We start from the raw sequence: 21,218 nt of genomic DNA, 5'->3' as shown, positions 1-21,218 counted from the left end.
TTGTGGTGTTCTCATACGCTTTTTCTCATTTCTACAGAACCTTTCTTAGATTTTGAGGCCAAGTCTTCCTTTGAACCCTCTCAGAGGCGAGATCTAGATTTGGATACCTCCTCAGAGGAGCACCCAGGAACTAGAAGCCCCTCACTTCTCAGTGCTGCTAAACATGTATCCCCTTCGTCTTCAGCCCACCCTCACGGCAGCCTCAGCTCCCAGGACTCCTGGAAAAACAGTGCTGTGAAAATCAGCCAACCCCCTCCTAACGGAGCTCAGCAGTTCCTGGAAAGAACTTCCGTTGCTTCCGCATTTCCAGCCGGTCCCCAACATCGCGGAGCCGAACCAAACGTGCGTTTGGATCCGACACCACCTGCTCTGCCACCAAAAATGAGAAAAGTTAAAGTTCCCGAAGCTCCTAAAGCTACAGAAAACTCAGACTGGGGAGATTCAGACATGGACGAAGAGACTTATTCCAATAGTCAAGAGACACTGAAGGTCAAAAAGGTGTGGTACATGTGGTTATGAATCCGTTGACATCTTAATTCATTTTCCTGTAAAGTAATCTCTGGAAAAACTGAAAGTGTGCTTTAGTGGGGGTTTTTCAACCTGCATTTGTGGAAGGTATTGCTTGTTATTTGTTAGTTGCTTGGCATAATTCTGTCCCCGTCTTACTTCTGTGAAGCTGAGGAAATTCATTTGTTTGAAAAATCAACTAATCTTCTCCCCTTATTCAGCCGTTTCTGCTGGCCTCTTTCTCTGCACGTTCTTGCTTGTTTTGAATCATCTTAATCGCCTGTTCTCTATTCACAGGAATGCTTCATGGAAAATGTAAACGGTAATGCCTCAGGGGTCAGTAGTCTCCATCCAGGAGAACTATATGACATTGAACTGTCTAAAATAGACAGCAGCCTGGGCATAAGTGTCACGGTACTGTTCGGCAAGGTTTCCTCCTTTTTTGATTTTTTTTTCCCCCTCCCCTTCCTTTCATTTCTCTGCTCTGCTTTTGTGTTGCATCTTTTGCTTTCTTAACGCCTTTTAAAAAGACTTGTTTTTTGCATGCTTGTCGTTCACGATTAAAGCAAAGTCTTACATTTCAACACTTTCAGTCATTTCTACAGACTGTTTGACAACTAATTTCTGTTTTTTTTTTTTTTGTAACTTAAATAAAGCGGTATTTATCTGTAGAGCCACAATCCCCAAGCTTTTATCCAAGACGAACTCTGAACATTGATCCTTCTTTGGCATAATTACTCCCAATATTTAGTCGCTTGACTGTGTGCCTTACTTCTGAGTATTCATTTAGGTAGTTCGAGCAGTGTTTTCTGTTAATAATTTAATCAAAAGCAGTATTTAAAAGTTAAAAGTTCCATTAGTTGTGTGACAACTGTTTTGTTCTTTGCATTTGAGCAGTGTGCTGCAGACAAAGGGTCCTTAGAAACCATTTGGTAGTTTAATTCCCACAATCCAACCTCTTTAACACTGAGTGTTAAAGGGCCTATACCATGCAAAATCATTTTTTTTGACCTTCTAAGCGTAATATAATGTTCATTCCTCATGAAAAACAACCTCAAAGCGGTATTTTGCGCAATATGCACATCCATCTTTGCAAAAGTTTGGATATTTTCGTGGGCAAGACACAGACACGCTGCAGAGGCCAGCTCTAGGTTGACGTCATGAAATGGGCGGCACCCACAAGGAGCGGAAATCGAATTGCCTTACTTCGGGGTTGGAAAAAAGCTGAGGAAAATAACTAATATTTAATACAAAATGTATTATTTTGTGTGCCAAAGGTATCATATACATGAATATGGTTTACTATAAAAGGCCTAAGAGTAGCATGGTATAGGCCCTTTAAGGAGTAAGACATTGGGTCCCATTTTTAATCTTTGGTATGGCCCGACTGTGGAAATGAACCCAGGACCTCTCAAGTTCAGGTTGGACACTCTGGCATTAGGCTACATTAAGTCTACTCTTAAAAGAAAAACTGTTTTGAAGTCAAATGAAGAGTTTCAGTGAATGTTTCTTCATGTAGATTAAACCCCAAATGTATGAAGACATTTTTACTTTTTTTTTAAATATCTTTTTTTTTTATCTTGTAAAATGATAACTGCTTTGTTTGACGTTTCATTGAAGGTTTGTAAGGTTTTAAAGAAAAATTATATTGTTCATTTTTGGGGTATTTATAAAAAACTTGGCAATTATCATTTTACAACATAATTTCAACTGAAGATTCTTCAACTTTCATTAAAACCTATAAAAAATAAATACATCAAGTTATCCAAGATTTTAACATTTGGCTGCCTAGATTAACAGTTGTGTTCACTTTTCAGGGGGGAGTCGACACATCTGTTAAACACGGTGGAGTCTACATCAAAGCTCTTACTCCAAAAGGTGCTGCAGACCTGGATGGAAGGATACAAAAAGGTAAAAACAACAGCAATAATAATAATAATTGACACCAGGAAACTTGAAATGATCTTTAAATGACATTTCCATGTCTGACTCGTGCTCAGGTGATCGCGTTGTGGCCGTAAATGGCAAAAGCCTGGAGGGAGCCTCTCACCAGCAGGCAGTTAATGCCCTCAGAGACACGGGACAGGTGAGGGATACAGTTTACACTGAGGACAGGTCTGTTCAGCCTCCACCCACATGTTCTGTAACATCGTGAACATTCTTATTTCTGCTTCAGACGGTGCACCTATCGTTGGAGAAGAGTCACCTGCCTCTAGACAGAGTCTCCGCTCCAGTCACACCTCGGTGCACGGTACGAGGTATTAACAGTGAGCCCGACCACGCCAAGGACAGAGAGAAGTCAAGTGAATCCAAAGACAAAAAAGACTATTTCTTTGTTACGAAAGGTGAGGTTGTAGCAATGCTCTCTAAGGGGAATTCTTAAATACTATAGATGTAGATTTTTTTTTTTTTGCCCACCATATTTTACTGGAGGGATTCTTGTGTATTTTTCCCGCTGAGGCCGTCGTGTCTCGTGCAAATGTCCTCTTGGAAAACCCTCAACAGCACTGGTTATTTGGGTCACTAAGTATTCAGCACAGCTAACACTGAGACCCTTTGTTCTAAATCTGAACGAAGTAGGTTGCTGTTCATAATCTCATTTAAAGTAAAATAAGCATGTGTGCACACAACCTATTAGCTGTGCCTCCATGGTTGTTTGGAGATCCATGGGTGGTTGGGATCTGCTGTTTTTCCTAGAACTCCATGTTTAATCAAAGAACTGTGCACCGTTAAAGTGGCAGCAACTAAGAACATGCCAGTTCTTCATAAATTCAATCATTCTACCAACAAGATCATTGATTCAAAACAAAAGTTTTGTGGCTGCCTGGAGACTGCAGCGTCCTTCTTTTTATTTTTTTATTTGTAGTTTTGTTAAATGAACTCAAATCTACGCTGGCCCTGAATAGATAAAAAATAAAGAAACAAGAAAAGGTAGGTATACTGGGAGGTCACTGATTGGATGATGGTGTTAGTCCAGCCTTTGAACAGGAAGTTATTTTTTTCTGACAGAAGACATTTCTCTAAGCTCCTGGCCTCGCCCATTGCAATAATTTGGTGATTGCTCGATCAAATCTTTACCACATTCCAGGCAAAACATCCGTCTGCTTTTAAAACTCAAACATCATCATCCAGTCGGTGGTGTCCCATAATCTCTTCCTACCGTTTCCGATGTGTTTGTTTCACTTTTTTTTTAAACTTTCCGATTTCTGGAAATTACTTTTGTCATCTGAAATGTAATGGTTTTGTCACATTTTTGGTTTTTGAAAAAAAAAACCTTTACTTTCTGAAATGTAATGTTTAAGTAATTTGCACTTCAGGGCCACCGTAGAAATCCTGTTTATACATATATTTCCAGCCTCCTGGGGTTGCATTTCATTCTTAAACATTTTAGTTACACCAAGGAGATGGAAAAGTAGCATGCATAAAGTTTTTTCTTTTTGCGAACAATGCTTTGCTTTATGACCTTGGCAGATGCTTAATGGGCAACATGGATTGTGTTGATCTTTAAAACTAGAAGATTTAATGAAATAAACTCTCAATTCTGTAGAAGTTTTGATAAATCTATCGAATGTTCCTGTTGTCCAGTCTGATTGCAGCAAAACTGGTTGTCATGGCTTGTTATTTCATTTTTTACAGTGTACATGTCCTTTAATAGTCATGATGGCTTTTTTAGTGCAAGTCAGGGCAGACTTGGATGTAACCACAAGGCGATAATTTAGTTTATTATTGTGACTAAGCAGGAGACTATGGTAATGGACCAAACAGAGCATTTAAATGGAGGTCCCTTGTGATTCTTTGATTAATGGATCTATGTGTGGACAGAATGTACATCCGAGGAAAAATAAAACATTTAATGCCCCACCGTGAGAAGGAAATGGGCAGAAAGCATGTTTATGTGTTCGAGGAACTATTTAGTAATCTTTCTTGGCATTCTTGAGATGACATTTCCCAGGAAATAATGTGGTAATCTGGGAAGAATAATTGGAGAATGGAAAACCTCTTTCTCCACAGATAATGTGTTTGAGGTGCGGCTGCTGAAGAACACATCAGGCCTGGGTTTCAGTTTCAGCCGGCAGGAGCAAGTTCCCGGTGAAGCCCACGGCTCCAGCATGGTGAGAGTCAAAAAGCTTTTCCCAGGCCAACCTGCAGCAGAGAGCGGACGGATCCGGGTGGGCGACGTCATTCTGCGAGTCAATCAGACGCCGCTCAAAGGACTCTCGCAACATGTAAGTTATTTATTTTTCCTTTTTTGAGTGTTTTTGGTGCGCTTTCTGTCTTGAACGCTACAACATTTTCATAATACAAAGGAGGTGATATCTGCCCTGAGAGGGACGGGACAGGAGGTCACTCTGCTCCTCTGCAGGCCTGAGCACGGGACTCTTCCTGAGATGGATTCTTCTTCTTTGGTGAATATTTTTCTTCAACTACTTACTAAAAGCTCTGTAACGTTCTGAAACCAGAAATGATCTTTTCTCAGACCCCAAAGCCATCACCAAGAAAAGAGCCAGCAACTCACGCCGATCCCAGCCTGCTCAGAACTACTCCAGATTCAGTAGACGGGAAAAAGCAGGGCCCCGTGGAGGCAGCCCTAGATAGACTGCTAGGCAAAACCCCCGCCCGACACAACAGCTACAGCGACAGCACGGATGGAGATGAGGAGGTGGAAGAAGCTTTCAGCGCAGCCAAACTCCAGCACAGCAGACAGACCTGGGAGCAGAGCGCTTATCAGCCCTCCAGTGGTGACACGGGCCTCTCTGCTTTCTATTCCCCAAACCTTTCAGCAATGAGGTCGAAAAAGACCAACAGGTAGCCGGACCGACAACCAGAAAATAACCATTTTAGGATCTGCCTGTTGTTACATTTTGATTTGTGAATGTTTTTAAAGATGTTCTTCACCACCGATGGAAACTGATCTGGACTCCTTAACCGGAGGAGGGAAACCTTCGCTCTCTGCACCGAGTCCGGCCCCCTTGCCCCCTCCCCTACCAAAGCCCCTGAACGCCTCCATCCCCGACAACAGTCAGGTCATGGAGGAACTTCTCCCGGTAAGAACCCAAGAGCAGAACAAAGTTAGGAATAACACGCGCTGGGCTTCTGGATTGGGATTTTAAATCATAGGACCACAAGGCGACAATTGTCTTCTGTTGGTTTTGTTAGGAAGTGGAGTTGAAGGTCTCTTTAGTGAAATCAGAGAAAGGCAGCCTTGGCTTCACCCTCACCAAAGGCAGCGATCATGGGTGCTACATCCATGACATTGTCCAGGATCCAGCCAAAGGAGACGGGAGGCTCAAACCTGGAGACCGAATGATCGCGGTACAAACCCACTGGCACCATTTTTAATGCACTTTTTATATTTGTTATAGAATATTCTCTCCAAGCCTCCTTTTTCCAGAGGTATTGTTTTAGTTGCAGTATCATAATTTTAGAATTAAAAATTTAGAATAAAAAAAACAAACAAATGAACACAAAATTAAATATATTTGCTTTTTTACAGAACTTCAAAGACACGGAACAGTCAGTTATTTAATATAAAAAGACAAATTTGTCAAAACTGCACTTGAATTAAGATCTGATAAAGAAACAACATTAAAGAAAACTCCACCTTTGTTATAGTAGTTATGAGGAACCTTTTCTTTTAGAGTCCCACTCTAATCATCTTTTGACCTGATGTTAAAGCGTTCCCAGTGGTCTTTTAATTATGATTATGCCATTTTTAGCCAAAATCAAAAAACCTGTGTCGTTTGCCAGGACATAGTTTCTGCAGAGTGGCAGTAGTTCATTAGAAATTTGCCATTGAGTTGTGGACGGGGCCGTCAGCGTGGAGCAACCTCTTCCCCTTTTCCCTCCCCGTTGCTGAGAGTTCTTTGCTTACATGCTCTCTCTTGCAGCATTTCACACCCCCAAGCTAGCATAACTAGTGCAACAAAAATGCCGTGTATTTTTGGAGCATCTAGTCGTAAAGTTTCGAGCCAGACACCAGCTCGGACGAGGAAAGCAAAGAAGTACATGGATCTAGTCATGGATGGATCTAGTAGATTCATCAGAATGGAGCTTGTCCTCTGCCCAGTGCATTTTCTGCATCACAAAAACGATATTTTTCAAACACAATTTTTTTTTTCTGCTCCTAATTCACAAATATTTGTACAAAGAAATAATAGAATTGCATTTCTAAGCTTAATTTTCTTGATATATGTCCTCAATCATCAGAAAAATGCCATAAAAACGTGTTAAAAACACAATTTTCATCAAAGTCAATCCTTAACCCTTTTCTTTCCTCACTGTAGACTGGAGCTTTTCACCTCAGGAGCTCTGAAGATGTCTTCTCAATCCCTTTTATCCTTTCTAGAACCTCACACTTTAATTTTCCGAGGAAATCCCCGCTTCCTCTAGGAAGTTTCTTTAGGTTTTATCACACGGAGCTTCTCCTCACAAGATATTTTTAAAGGATCTAACCCGTGGGCTCAATGTGAAAGGGTTGGTAGTGCACAGCAACACTGAATGAATAAATCCCTTTGTTTTTCTGTCAACAGGTTAACAACACCGATGTGAGTGATATGGGTCACACCGAGGTGGTTAACCTTGTGCGTGCCGCCCCTCCGGTGGTGGAGTTATTAGTAGGGAGGATCCTTGAGATTCCCAAACCCCCCATTGAAGCCCATCTGCTGCCTGACATTTGCTTTAAGAGCAACAGAGAACCGCTTGGTAAAATACACAGAACACATCCTTCCTTTGTGTTTTTGGTTTAAATTAGCCTTCCTTAGCTGATATCTACTCTTATTTTTCTCCTACTTTTTACTCTGTGCTTAGGGTTGGTCCTGGATGGAGGCAGTGACAGCATGTTTGGGGTTTTATTTGTGAAAGATATCCACCCGGGGTCACTGGCCTCAAAGGAAGGAAGCCTGAAGCCACTTGACCTGATCCACTACATCAATGGGGCTCCCACGCAGGACCTGACTCTGAGCGAGAGCCAGAGACTGCTGGAGCTCTCCCCGAAAGACCTCGCACTCAAAGCCACAAGGTTATCTATCAACACAGTTTTTTTCTTCTTTACGCAATGCCATTACCAAATATTTAAGATATTTAAAAATATCCCCAATCTTCCAGGGGTGGAATCCCGGTTTATCCTCAGGAGAAAAGCGTCTCTTTTCTTGACGATAATTCTAAGATTCCCTCCAGCATAAATGGTTTGTGTTTAATCTTTTTTTTTCCCTAAAAAAAAAAAAAAATGTAATATTTCCCCCAAATCACAGTCAGTTTATTTTCAAGGGTTCATAAAAGACGAAGATTCAAGAGAAATGAAGGAGCTTGAAGCACTTTGTCCTTCGGAAGTGAGTAAAGTTTGACTTATTTTCTCCACACGATGTCCTTGTGCTTTGAGGAGTTCCTGTACCAAACTCTTTTGCTGAAAATTCAGGAGGACATCATTAAGGTGGATCTGGAGAAGTCACTGTCGGGAGGTCTGGGTTTCTCAGTAATTGGTGGGGAAAGAGGAATCTTTGTGAAGTCGATCACACCGGGGGGAGTTGCAGAGCTATCGGGCATTCTCCAAGTTGGAGACAGGCTGCTGAAGGTGAGTCAGCTTTGGAATTTTAACTATCAGACTTTCCGTATTTTTTGGTCTATAAATCACTATGGAGTACACATCGCAGCAGCAAAAGAAAAAAAAAAGCCCGGCGTATTGCTATGTTCAGACCGAACGCAAATCACGCATCAAATGCGCGTCCGCTGCCTCTTGCTCTGCCGATGCTCAAATTTGCTTGACCAAAAAAATCAGATCATTCGTTTTTTTTTTTTTTTTTTAATCTTTGCCTTTTATACTGCAGGGGCTAAGTCTGAATGACAGCGCTTTTAGCAGTACTTTTTTAGCAGGACTTGATGATGTAATGCCTTGATGCAAATAAGATAAATATAAAGTTCAGGAGGAGGACAATCAGATTCTCCTCCATGTTTGGTTTGGACTTCACCGCTGATCAGACTATGCAGAACTTCTTCTGCATTGCTGTCAGTAGCGAGTACTGACTGACGCCTACAGTGCCCTCTAGTGGTTGCTAATAGGAAACAACCGCTAAATGTGAGAAAATAACGAATATATGAGCCGATATTTATTAGTTCAAAATCACATACAAGTCACCTCTCTGGCAAAACTATGTAAAAAAAAAAAGTGACTTATATTCCAAAAAATACAGTAAATAGAATCCATGGACATGCAGATTTGTTTCAGTTTGATATCTTTGATAAAAACCTACTTTTCAGGGTTTTCTTGTATACATTGATCACTTTTATTTTGTAAAGTCAAAACACTTAAGGTAAGATCACAAATCTTCATCTTGCAGGTGAATGAAGTCCTAATGGCAGGTGTGTCCCACACCAAAGCTGTCGCCACCATTCGGAAAGCTAAAGGAGTTGTGCATTTATTTGTGTCTCGACCACCTGATCAGAATCCAAACACCTACCTGGCTTATCTACCCATCAACTCTGACACGTGCAACGGCAACACGGGTATCCGTTTGTCTTTGAATTTCTTTAACGAGTCACTTCTTTAAAGTATTTTAATAATCAAGGAAGATGCTACTCTTGTTGTAAATGCTAACCTCCCTTACTCTGTTTTCAGATGAGAGTGAGAACAATGGAGTAAAGGCGAAGCTCCACGCTCTACAAGATGAGCTGAAATCAAACAATGTCCCTGCCATTCCCCCCATAGGTACTTTAAGACACACAGAGTGCATTTATTCAACTTTCTTTATTTTTTAAGTTCAAACCTGACGAAACTCTCACTGCAGATTATGAATCGGACCCGCTAGAGCAGAAAAGAGAGCAGAGTGCAGCGCTGTCGGAGGACACGGACTGCGATGGCTCCTCCTTACCCGAGGATTCTCCTGTGGTACAAATCTGAAGAGTTCCACTCAATGAAACAGCCTTGAAGGGCTTTGGTTTTCATGTTTTACCAATGCTTCATCTTTCTAGACTCCTCGGAAAGCTGGGTGGCATGAGGAGAGCGTTGACGATTCGAGGAATGAAAAGTACACATCTGTTCTGGCTGAACAATCCTTCAGGAAAAAAAAAAAAGATTTTCTGCCCTAACTTCTTTTTGTGTTTTTTGTTTTGACCACCAGCTATCTGCAGATGAGTGCCGGGCAGCCAGAGGAAGATGAAATCACGTGGGGAAGTGATGAACTACCCATTGAGAATCTTAACTCCCAGTCAAAAGACGGTAAAACAGAATTTCTTGACTTTTACTTTGTCGCTCTAATCATAACCGAATGCTGAACAGTTTTTGGACTCCAATAACTGTCAATTAACTTTGCTTGATCTTTCTTAGATGAACCAATCATCACAGATGCTGAGCTGACCTCTTTGCCTCTTGTGCGAGTGGTTCCTGATGGCCAGTACACGGGTTCCAAACTCTACAGTGTGGTCCGAATGATGAAGGGACTTCTGGAGCAGAATGTGCCACTGCAAGAATTTGAAGTAAACCTCTCGAATTGAACAAAATGAGTAATGGCTAGTTGGGTCTTGGTTCCCTTTGTTTAATAGTGTGAACATAATGGATGCAGGTGTAGCCTTTCAGATTTTTTAAAGACAACAGTGCGACAATGACGACTGTTTTTTGATTCCAGACACAAACCTCCCAAAGTGAGCTGAGAGGAGAAAAAAGTTTAAGTCAGAAACTTAATAAGATTGAAATTTAACTTTTGACTTCCCAAAAATTTAGAATTTTGTTCAAAAAATTAAGTTATTTGTTTTTCAGCTTCATTAACTGAATATTGTATTTGAATGCATAGTGCACAGATATTATTAAAAACTCTCTGTATATTGTATCTGTGCACTATGCATTAACTGAATATTGTATTTGAATGCATAGTGCACAGATATACAGAGTTTTTAATAATATCTGTGCACTATGCATTAACTGAATATTGTATTTGAATGCATAGTGCACAGATATACAGAGTTTTTAATAATATCTGTGCACTATGCATTCAAATACAATATTCAGTTAATGCATAGTGCACAGATACAATATACAGAGAGTGTTTAATAATATCTGTGCACTATGCATTAACTGAATATTGTATTTGAATGCATAGTGCACAGATATTATTAAAAACTCTCTGTATATTGTTTGTTGATCACATTAACGACTCTAATTAAAGTTTTTAAGGCAGATCTGTCAGCGGTAGTAACACATATTACCACTAGGGGGTGCCAAAACCAAATGAGAAACATTCAGTGAATCAGATGAGCCACATTTAAAAGCAAATGAGAGCTATGCACAAAGGTTCAGACATATTCTATAATAGTTTTGGATATCAGTGGTAGTTTTAAAGCCAGTTAAGCTTAAACTTTGTATAACTTATGTCTATTCTCTTATGGTAAAGGGGGAAGTTGCCTTCAGAAGTCCATTAGTTTTTACGAAATGCCCCAAAATTGTTTTCTAAAACGTGTTTTATGGTGTAAATTTAAAAAAAAAAAATTTTAATCCACAGTTGTATTCATTTTTCGACTTAAAAACTGTAAATGTACACTATAAATGCAGAAGACATCTTCACACGCCACACACAGACAAAAAAACAGCTTTTCTAAAATGTTGTTTATGTCTGATCTCTGTCTATATTTACAATATCTTTGTGCAAAATTCCTTGTTTCCAAAGAAATTGGCTTCAAAGCAAAATATTGCACCAACAAAAGCCAAAATGTCCCATCTTTTTTACCGATGCTTAAATGCAGTATGAATTTGTTAGTCGCCCTTGAATTAATGGCAACGTTTTTTAAATTGCAATCATTTTAATAAGGCCAGATTGTCTTAACTGTTTTAGACAGTAGATAGTAAATCTGTTGTGTAACCGATAATGACACATGCAGAGCTTTTGTTAAAGAACTACACTTTTGTTTGACTCCCTGGCAGAATCTCCAGAATCTGCAGCCGCTGGATGACTGCCTGATTGGTCAGACGAAGGAGAACAAGAAGAAGAACCGCTACAAGAATATTGTCCCCTGTAAGAAAAGCCTCGTTTAGTCTCTAAAATGTTTTGATGGTGACTTTATAATAACAAACAATATTTTTCCAGCCTCTATATTAAGACTGAAAGGTGTTTGTGTTGTTCTTTTGTCCAGTTGACACCACTCGTGTTGTGCTTGGTAAAGATGGAGGTTACATAAACGCCAACTTCATTAACATACCCGTGAAGGAGGAGAACTTCCTATACATCGCCTGCCAGGGACCTTTGCCCACCACGCTGGGGGACTTCTGGCAGATGGTCTGGGAGCAGAAGTCTAACGTGATCGCCATGATGACCCAGGAGGTGGAGGGAGGCAAAGTGAAATGCCAGCGGTACTGGCCGGACACACCAAGGACATCAGAAATGGTCGATGACAGGTTACAGATAACGCTCATCAAAGACCAACATCTGGACAATTTTGTCATCCGACTCATCGACGTCAAAGACGTCCAGGTGAGGATTAACTTTACCTTCTTCTCTTTAAAGACCAACTTCAATCCTCTTTTGATCTATTTTAAAACCGTTATGATTGTCGTTTTTTTGCTAAATCAAAAAAATCCGTCGTTTTCTTGGACATAGTTTCTGCAGAATGGCAGTAATTCACAAGAAATTTACCTCTAAGTTGTTTCCCTCCCCGTAGCAGAGAGCTTTTGGTCCGCCCAGTGTGTTTTTTATAGCACAAATAAGCTCTTTTTCCAAGGGTGGTTTTTTTTTCAATAAAGAAATACTTAAAAATGCTATTTTAAGCCTCATTTTTCTTTAGACATGTCCTCCATCATGAGAAAAACCCTCTGACATGTTAAAAACACAATTTTCATCAAAGTGGGTCTTGAAAAGCTTGTAAACCAGTGAAAGTCACTGTTTTCTTGTTTCCAGACAAATGAAATCCAGCACGTTACTCATCTGAACTACATCGGCTGGCCCGACCACGGAACTCCAACCCAGCCCGAGCAGCTGCTGACCTTCATATCCTACATGAGGCACGTGTACCGATCGGGGCCAATCATCACACACTGCAGCGCCGGCATCGGCCGCTCCGGGACTCTCATCTGTTTGGACGTGGTTCTGGGCCTCATCAGTAAAGACGCTGATGTAAGTCAGACCTTCTGTTTGTATGTGAGCTTTTTCTTCAGATCCCAGACTAACCGGATGTGCAATACATGTTTGTTCAGTTTGATATTTCAGATATTGTTAGGAATATGAGGCTTCAACGACACGGAATGGTCCAAACAGAGGTCAACTCTTTTTACTTTAAATTTGACCCAATTACATTTCTTCTACTGGCGGGATTTTTCTCACACTTTGTCTGTATTCTTCAACAGGATCAGTATATTTTCTGCTATCAAGTGATCCTCTATGTGCTCAGATGCCTTCAAGCAGAGGAGAACATCTCAGGATAGCAGCAAAAAGCCTCGTGATTCTTCATGACACAAGCAGAAATTGCCAAATCACAATACAAGGTTATTCCTGAAGCTGTTTGATTCTTTGGGACTAAAGTTTCTTCAGAGGATTCTATTTTTTATGTCTGCTTTTACTGCTGCTCCCCTTTGATGCATTTATGCAAGCTGCTGATTGTAACTCTTATCATCCACATGAGAACACTAATTTTTTTTTTTTTTTAATCCTGGATGTTTTAAATGATTATAAATTTGTCAGTGATTTCATGTTTTATATTTTTTGTGTATTTTGAAGCCTATTTCGATGCTGGAACATGCCTTGACAGAATACTATGTCAGTATTTGCTATGTAAATCTATTACACAGTTACCTGCTCGCTGCCTGAGGCAAACGATGAAATTGGAAGTGTATATATTCATCTCTTGAACATTAAACTGGATACATTTTAAATGTGTATGTAGAGAATTTTTTTTGTAATCAAATGTAAATGTTTATTACAACGTTCAACATAGGGGCCTGTTATGAGCCTCGAGTGATGAGTTTGCATTCCACAGTTCAGTTACCAAAACATTGATTTTAGAGTTTTTATCTATATTTTGTTGCTCATTAAAACATAAATGGTGAAGAAAAGAAATCTTGTCTTTTTCTACAACAGCAATGTATTGTTTTTTACACAGTTGTGCACTAATATACAGTCAGGACCATACATATTTGGACAGAGACACATTCTTTCTAATTTTGTTTCTATACATTACCACAGTGAATTTTAAATAAATCAACTCAGATGCCATTGAAGTGCAGACTTTCAGCTTTTATTCCATGGGTTGAAGAAAAAGAATGCATAAAAATGTGAAAAACTAAACACAATCCCTTCATTTCATGGGCTCGTAAGTTATTGGACGCTTGACTTCCATGCTATTGCATGGGCAGGTGTGGTCAATTCCCTTGTTATGTCATTATGAGTGAAGCAGATAAAAGGCCTGGAGTTGATTAGAGGACTCGTGCTTGCATTTTGAAGATTTTGCTGTGAACAGACAACATGTGGTCAAAGGAGCTCTCCATGCAGGTGAAAGGAGCCATCATTAAGCTGAGTAAACAGAAAAAAACCATGCCAGAAATTGCTACAGTATCAGGAGTGGCAAAATCAACAGTGTGGTACATCCTGAGAAAGAGAAAGCACTGGTGAACTCAGCAACGCAAACAGACCTGGACGTCCACGGAAGACAACAGTGGTGGATGATGGCAGAATCATTTCCATGGTGAAGAGGAACCCGTTCACAACAGCCAACCAAGTGAACAACACTCTCCAGGAGGAAGGCGTATCAATATTCAAGTCTACCATAAAAAGAAGACTGCATGAAAGTAGATACAGAGGGTACACTGCAAGATGCAAGCCACTCATAAGCCTCAAGAATAGGAAGGCTAGATTGGACTTTGCTAAAAAGCCTCTCAAAAAGCCAGCACAGTTCTGGAAAAACATTCTTTGGACAGATAAAACCAAAATCAACCTCTACCAGAATGATAGCAAGAGAAAAGTATGGAGAAGGCGTGGAGAAGTTCCTGATCCAAAGCACACTACTGTACATCATCAGTAAAACACGGTGGAGGCAGTGTGATGGTCTGGGCGTGCATGGCTGCTAGTGGCACTGGGACACTAGTGTTTATTGATGACGTGACACAGGACAGAAGCAGCCCAATGAATTCTGAGGTGTTCAGAGACATACTGTCTGCGCAGATCCAGGTGAATGCAGCCAAACTGATTGGACGGCGTTTCATAATACAGATGGACAACGACCCAAAACATACAGCCAAAGCAACTCAGAAGTTTATTAAAGCAAAGAAGTGGAATATTCTTGAACGGCCAAGTCAGTCACCTGATCTTAACCCAATTGAGCATGAATTTCACTTGTTGAAGACTAAACTTCCGACAGAAAGGCCAACAAACAGCAACTGAAAGCTGCTGCAGTAAAGGCCTGGTAGAGCATTCAGAAGGAGAAAACCCAGCATGTGGTGACGTCCATGAGTTCAAGACTCCAGGCTGTCATTGCCAACAAAGGGTTTTCAACCAAATATCAGTAATGACCATTTTGTTTTCAGTTCTTTCATTTGTTCAATTACTTACGAGCCCATGGAATGAAGGGATTGTGTTTAAAAAAATGCTTTAGTTTTTCACATTTTTATGCAATATTTTTGTTCAACCCATGGAATAAAAGCTGAAAGTCTGCACTTCAATGGCATCTGAGTTGTTTTTTTTATAAAATTCACTGTGGTAATGTACAGAAACTAAATTAGAATGTGTCTCTGTCCAAAATATTTATGGTCCTGACTGTACCTGACAATCGTTCAGGCATTAATCTGTACGGCTCTGGGTTATAATTAATTTGAGGAATACGTTGATTTATAATTTAAGATTTACATTTGAGAAAGGAGGGCAATGTAAAACACAGAGAAGCTGTTGCTCAAAATAATTTGGGTTAACTTTTACCACTAAAGGTGACAATTTAATTATCCTAATTAAAAATGTAAACATCTTTAAAATACTTAGCTTATTATGTATTATTTACTTTTATTTTTTCAGGATAATTCCATTGAAATTAAAAACCTATTTTGCTAGAGGCAGCCACTGCCCAAACTGACAAACAGAATAGTCAAACATGAAGACATTAAAACATAACAGTACAATTAAAATGCCCAAAATTTAAAACTGCAATTAATAAAATTAATGAAATTTGTTATCAAGAAAAAAGGAGTACAATATTTTTTTTGTAATTTTAATGTTTGAGTTTAAGAGGAAATTTCTTTCATCACTATAAATTGAATCAAAATGGTTAGTGAACGGTTGAATCATAAGGAAAATATACTTTACTTTTGTATTGAATGTAGTAAATCATTTCAATCCCAGAACTTAAGGGACCCAAATACTGGAAAAGTCAGAAGTGTTATACCTTAGATTTCTTTAATCATATCAGTATTGAAATTAGCTTGTTGTTTTTAACTTCTTGTAGATTTTCTTTTTTTGTTGTAGGAGGTAAACTTGGAACCCACACATCCCAGCCAGCAAAGCCAAGTGGGCCCCATATGGTTTAAAGATGGGCAGAAAATGTGGGCCCCAAATGGTTTTGTCCGCAGTTTCCATGGTGGCCCCAACTGTGTATGCCCACGTAGGCTTGAAGTGGGTGCTGAGTGGGTGTCAGATAGGCCCCAAGTTGGTAAATAATATTAGAACCCATGTAGGGCCCATATTTTTGCCCATGTGGGCTGGAAGTGGGATTGAAACAGGGCCTATATGGGTCCCAACTGGGTAAACTACCCAAGACCCACTTTGGCCCCAATAATGTGTCTATCAGTATCTTATATGGGTTTTATGTGGGACCTAAATGGGCTATAATGTGGGCTATAAGTGGGTTTGTCCGCAGTTTCCGTGGTGGCCCCAACTGTGTATGCCCACATGGGCTTGAAGTGGGTGCTGAGTGTATTTCCTGTAGGTCACAAGTGGGTAAGTAGCATTAGAACTGACATTGGGCCCATATTTTCACCCCTGTGGGTTAGAAGTGGGATTAAAACAGGACCCATATGGGTCCCAACTGGGAAAAGTACACAAGACCCACGTTGGCCCCACTAATATGTCTATCAGTATTGCATATGGGTTTTATGTGGGACCTAAATGGGCTATAATGTGGGCTATGAGTGGGTTTGTCCGCAGTTTCCATGGTGGCCCCAACTGTGTGTGCCCACATGGGCTTGAAGTGGGTGGTCAGTGGGTTTCCTGTAGGCCCCTAGTGGGTAAGTAGCATTAGAACCATACTCATAGTTAACCATAACTCGTAGTTCTTCATCTGTGGGCTGGAAGTATGATTGAAACAGGGCAAAGATGGGCCCCAATCAGGTAATCATCCATGACCCATTTTGGCCCCACTTAAGCATCAATTAGTATTGCATATTGGGTTAATGTGGGACCTAAATAAGCCACCATGTGGGCCATGAGTGGGTTTGTGCAGTGTTGCCATTGAGGTCCCACCTGTGTTTTCCTACAGTGCTATATACCAGTGAACCATTATAGGGTCTTCTTTTCCATCTAGCTTTCCTAAAACCCAAATGAGAAGATTCTGTAAAATCCCACTGTTTCACAACATAATTTTCCAAATGACGTCAACAAAATGCTTTTAAAATGTTTCAATTTAATAAAAGAAAATAAATTATCCTGATCCTGCATTGTGAAAACGAGATACAAGACCATGGCAAGGTCACCCAAAGGTTTAACAGATAACACACAGAATCTAACATACAACAGTTACTTAATAAAATAAAGAACTACTTCACTTGGTACAGTACAATATGAACAACCTTAATGTGTGCCAATTATGTGACGAAAAAATAAATAAATCCAGTAAAACAAAATACTCATAGCATCCTTGACGGTTCCTGAGAACAAGCTCCATCGGCTTGATATTCAAGCTCTCTTTGAGTCCTTATAGCTCGGTTTCCTCCCCTGTCACGAGCTCCAAAAAACCATTTGGAGAGGCCCTTCTCCACTTCCTTTAGTGGGACTGGTTGGGTGATGTCATTTTTTCTTCACTGCCCCTAAAAAGAAATCACAAAAAACAAAGTATTCATTTTAGCCTGGGATTAAACTTACTAAATCATTTGTCAGTGATGAATATAAATTAATAAATTCAACTCTAATTACCATAGAAGACATCAAAAAGACGCAGTTAGCAGAATTTATTCTCTCCATGACGTCCAAACAGGTTATATTGCAGAGCCAACTCATTGGACATGAGGAAGCCCATCATTCTTCTGGTTGCATCGTCCAAGAGTCCCCAATTACTCCAACCACAGCAACCTTTTTAAATAGAGAAAATATCACAAGATAGAAAGATGCAGTTAAACGTTAACAGCTTAATTACATATATAAATAATAAAATAAAACTTTAAGTATAAACTTACAACTGCTGACATGAAATCTATATCGGCGAGTCTGTCACGACAACTTGAGTGAAGCTGCAGGTGACCTGACCAACACAAGGGACAAAACAACTAAACTCTGAAATAACCATTCCCTGAAGCAAGTGTTCAAGTAACTCTAGGATGATAAATAAAATTACGTTTACTCTATATATATATATATATATATATATATATATATATATATATATATATATATATATATATATATATATATATATATATATATATATATATATATATATATATATATATATATATATATTTATATATATATATATATATATTTATTAAGCATAATTAAAACTATTAAATACTTCCAGAAACTCAATACAGGGGCCTATACCCTGTTATTTCTAAGCCCTTAATAGTAAGCAACATCCATATATATGATAATATTACCTTTGGCACACACACAAAAGGATTTTTTTGATTAAATATTGGTTATTATCCTGCGTTTTTTTCCAAACTGGAAATAACAGGACTCATCCTCTGAGTCACCGGCTTTCGCTCTGTGTGTGTGACGTCAATCTCGGCAGATGGAGTCGGCCTCGGCAGCGTGTCTGCGTTTCTCCCAGGAAAACAAAAAAACATTCAAACTTCTGCAAAGATGGATGTGCATATAAAAATAAAGCGCTTTTGACAAACATTTTTGCTCTGCGGAGAAAGTGGGTGTGTGTCTGTGGGCGGTGCCGGCAGCGCAGACTCTCATGAACGGGACCGTTCTCAATAATGTGTTCTTCACGTCAGCTCATGAGAAGAACCCGCTCGATTTTAGAGGAATACTCGCGAATGGGTCGAAATACCGCTTAGGTGTCATTTTGTGAGGAATCAACATTATAATACACTAAAAAGCTAAAACAAAAAAGATTTTGCATTTTATGGATCTAAACTCGCCGCTGGACTGATTAGTATTCATTCATTTTTACCGAGAAATTCCGGTCATTTTTCAAAATAAGATCATTCAGACTCATAATAAAACGAACTAAAAAAAACATTTCACACAAAACCTGGCCAAATTATATATGGCCAAAACAAGTTATCCCCGCAAGATCCAAATAGAAACCACTAAATTGGACGGAAACCCGCCGAATCTGGCAACTCTGTTACTACTAGTAATACTAGGATGCGCTTCCTTGTTTGACGCCTCGGTGAAACGCCGACACACACTGGCTGGATGATCGGTGACGCGACCCTATACTTGTCATCATGTCTGGAAATAAACCTTCTGCACGTGGAAACTAGTTGTCTGCCCGTTTGTGACACCGGCTTCTTTCAAATGCAAAAGCCGCTGTAACGTGGATGGATTCAACTGCAGGACAGAACAACACTCCCGAGCTGCGCATGCTTTTATGAACCACATTTATCATCGCCAGTTAGAGCTGTAAACAAAACACAAAACCAAAAAGGTATCTTACCTTGATATCAATAAATGGCCTGGATGAATGGTGCGACAGAAGTGCAGAATCTCCTTGCGTTGACGGACCAGGACGACTGACTGAATCCGTATCAGGAAATGAGCGGGAGATTCAAAACGCAGCAACCGTCCAATCAGCAACGCCTGCTTACCACTTTGAACTCCTTAAACCACCCTGCTTGCCCTTTGAGAAAAATTAAAACTTTAATTCTATTTTTTTTTTTTACTTTTCAACAGTCAAAATGGGTTTTTGTAATAAGGCAGGTTTCTACTCCAATAAAAAAGTCATTTTATTTACATATTAAAATTTTCTATAAAAACTAGACTAAACCAATCCAGCATATGAACACATTTTATTTCAGTAGTAGTGTCAGGTAAGTTTGCATGACAGATGTTAAACTATTTTTGTAAGCTAACACAAGTAAAAGAAAAAATAGCAAATTGCTCTTTATGCTCATTGTGATTAAATGGTAAATGGCGTATACTTATATAGCACTTTTTACCTTCTTTCGAAGGCCCAAAGCGCTTTACAGTCACAGGTCCATTCACCCATGCACACACACATGGCGGCTCCGCTGCCGAACACTGGCGCCAACCTCCCACCAGAGGCAAGGTGGGGTTCAGGGTCTTGCCCAAGGACACTGCGACACATGGGCATGCAAGGCGGGAATCATACCTGCAATCTTACGATCATGGGTCGACTGCCCTACCGCTGCACCACTGCCGCCCCATATTAGTGCAAAGGTGTTACTACGAAGGGGAATATTCTGCTGTGTTCCAACCAATTTCACATTTAAATACTTCCAACATAATTCCAAAAAAAATTAATTAAAATTGCATGCACTAAATTAGATGAACTAAGGGAATTATTAGATATTCACCTCACCCAGCTCACTCTGTTAAAACAGAAACACTGCAAAGCGTGAGACACAGCGCAGAGGACAGCATCACGACACATTCACCTTTCCCACAGCTAGACTGCCACAGTTAAAATAATGTCAAAAATTAATAACTGAAATGCAACCAAAGACCACCATCCAAATAAATGTCTAATAACTTGTAATCTGCAATCTAATTGCCTGCAATTCTTATTCAGCTGGCCTGAGCCCACTGATGGGTTGCAAGTGCCCTTCTGCAGGGCCCTGAGATTAAATCTGTGTTGTTTGTTGATTGCAAGTTACAGGGAATAAAAGTCTTGGTTCATTTTGTATGCACTAAAACTGGGTGGATTGAAAAAGGTTAAAAACTGCTGTGTTTCACAAAACATACTGTATATAGCATTAGTTTTCTGTGTTTTAGAATTTAAGTTAGGGTATAGTAGGTGTAGGTACCAAAACTATTCAGCCTGCAATTACCGTTGGAGGTCCTTCAGGGTCCTGGGACTAATGCTGACGTCACATTTTTTTTAATGGCTGTCCGTTGGTCCGGTGACGTGTCAGATTGTGATAGGACAAATTACAATACTGGTAAATGGTAAATGTCGTACACGGATACAGAGCTTTTCTACCTTCCTTGAAGGCCCAAAGTGCTTTACAGTCATAATTCCATTCACCCTTTCACACACACATTCACAGACTGGTGGTGGCTCCGCTGCCGAACACTTGCGTCAACCTTAAAAAACAGAGTTAAGGTGGGGTTCAGTGTCTTGCCCAAGGACACTTCGACACATGAGCGGAGCACAATGATTCCTCTTTTTCAAAACGTTACCTTGAGACCTTTGCACCCCTAAGCATTGACTGCATATGCATACATGGCCAATAAAAAAACCTTGAACCTTGAAGCCAGGCTTGTTCTGAATAGGACAGCAACACAACAAATGTGTTATGTTCAAACAAAGTTACCACTTCATCTTAAACTGTGTCGTTAAAAACTTGAATCTGTGTTGGATCCACTGAGCACCAATGAAAAAAGTAAATATTTTTAATAAATAGG

At 39.8% G+C, this 21,218-nt stretch overlaps 1 protein-coding gene and 1 long non-coding RNA gene across 5 annotated transcripts in view; one reads left to right on the top strand and one right to left on the bottom strand.

Moving 5' to 3' along the window:
- Positions 1 to 13,538, top strand: part of ptpn13 (protein tyrosine phosphatase non-receptor type 13) — a 48,777-nt gene extending 35,239 nt beyond the window's left edge. For 2 of the 4 annotated variants that reach the window (XM_078956350.1, XM_020707615.2), the window contains 26 exons: positions 38 to 498; positions 805 to 936; positions 2,325 to 2,418; positions 2,508 to 2,593; positions 2,684 to 2,852; positions 4,519 to 4,733; positions 4,815 to 4,913; positions 4,985 to 5,313; positions 5,393 to 5,552; positions 5,665 to 5,820; positions 7,038 to 7,209; positions 7,315 to 7,525; positions 7,612 to 7,691; positions 7,774 to 7,835; positions 7,922 to 8,077; positions 8,841 to 9,006; positions 9,119 to 9,208; positions 9,288 to 9,388; positions 9,472 to 9,527; positions 9,621 to 9,718; positions 9,827 to 9,975; positions 11,414 to 11,504; positions 11,623 to 11,960; positions 12,384 to 12,599; positions 12,680 to 12,742; positions 12,830 to 13,538. In XM_078956350.1, the coding sequence (XP_078812476.1) occupies positions 38 to 498; positions 805 to 936; positions 2,325 to 2,418; positions 2,508 to 2,593; positions 2,684 to 2,852; positions 4,519 to 4,733; positions 4,815 to 4,913; positions 4,985 to 5,313; positions 5,393 to 5,552; positions 5,665 to 5,820; positions 7,038 to 7,209; positions 7,315 to 7,525; positions 7,612 to 7,691; positions 7,774 to 7,835; positions 7,922 to 8,077; positions 8,841 to 9,006; positions 9,119 to 9,208; positions 9,288 to 9,388; positions 9,472 to 9,527; positions 9,621 to 9,718; positions 9,827 to 9,975; positions 11,414 to 11,504; positions 11,623 to 11,960; positions 12,384 to 12,599; positions 12,680 to 12,742; positions 12,830 to 12,907 (4,028 nt within the window). In that variant the 3' untranslated portion in view covers positions 12,908 to 13,538. The remainder of the gene's footprint in view (positions 1 to 37; positions 499 to 804; positions 937 to 2,324; positions 2,419 to 2,507; positions 2,594 to 2,683; positions 2,853 to 4,518; positions 4,734 to 4,814; positions 4,914 to 4,984; positions 5,314 to 5,392; positions 5,553 to 5,664; positions 5,821 to 7,037; positions 7,210 to 7,314; positions 7,526 to 7,611; positions 7,692 to 7,773; positions 7,836 to 7,921; positions 8,078 to 8,840; positions 9,007 to 9,118; positions 9,209 to 9,287; positions 9,389 to 9,471; positions 9,528 to 9,620; positions 9,719 to 9,826; positions 9,976 to 11,413; positions 11,505 to 11,622; positions 11,961 to 12,383; positions 12,600 to 12,679; positions 12,743 to 12,829) is intronic. The other 2 variants (XM_023960564.2, XM_078956351.1) reach the window with 2 other exon arrangements.
- A 3,524-nt stretch (positions 13,539 to 17,062) lies between these two features.
- Positions 17,063 to 19,421, bottom strand: LOC144996676 (uncharacterized). The gene is made up of 4 exons (XR_013659540.1): positions 19,288 to 19,421; positions 17,852 to 17,916; positions 17,592 to 17,747; positions 17,063 to 17,485 (listed from the first exon to the last, which is right to left on the bottom strand). It is a non-coding gene; the product is annotated as an uncharacterized LOC144996676 (long non-coding RNA).
- Positions 19,422 to 21,218: the final 1,797 nt, after the last annotated feature.

Source organism: Oryzias latipes, chromosome 12 (assembly GCF_053564925.1).
Source record: "Oryzias latipes strain Hd-rR chromosome 12, Olatipes_Hd-rR_3.1".
Classification (NCBI taxonomy): domain Eukaryota; kingdom Metazoa; phylum Chordata; class Actinopteri; order Beloniformes; family Adrianichthyidae; genus Oryzias; species Oryzias latipes.
This window is presented reverse-complemented; position numbering and strand designations above follow the sequence as displayed.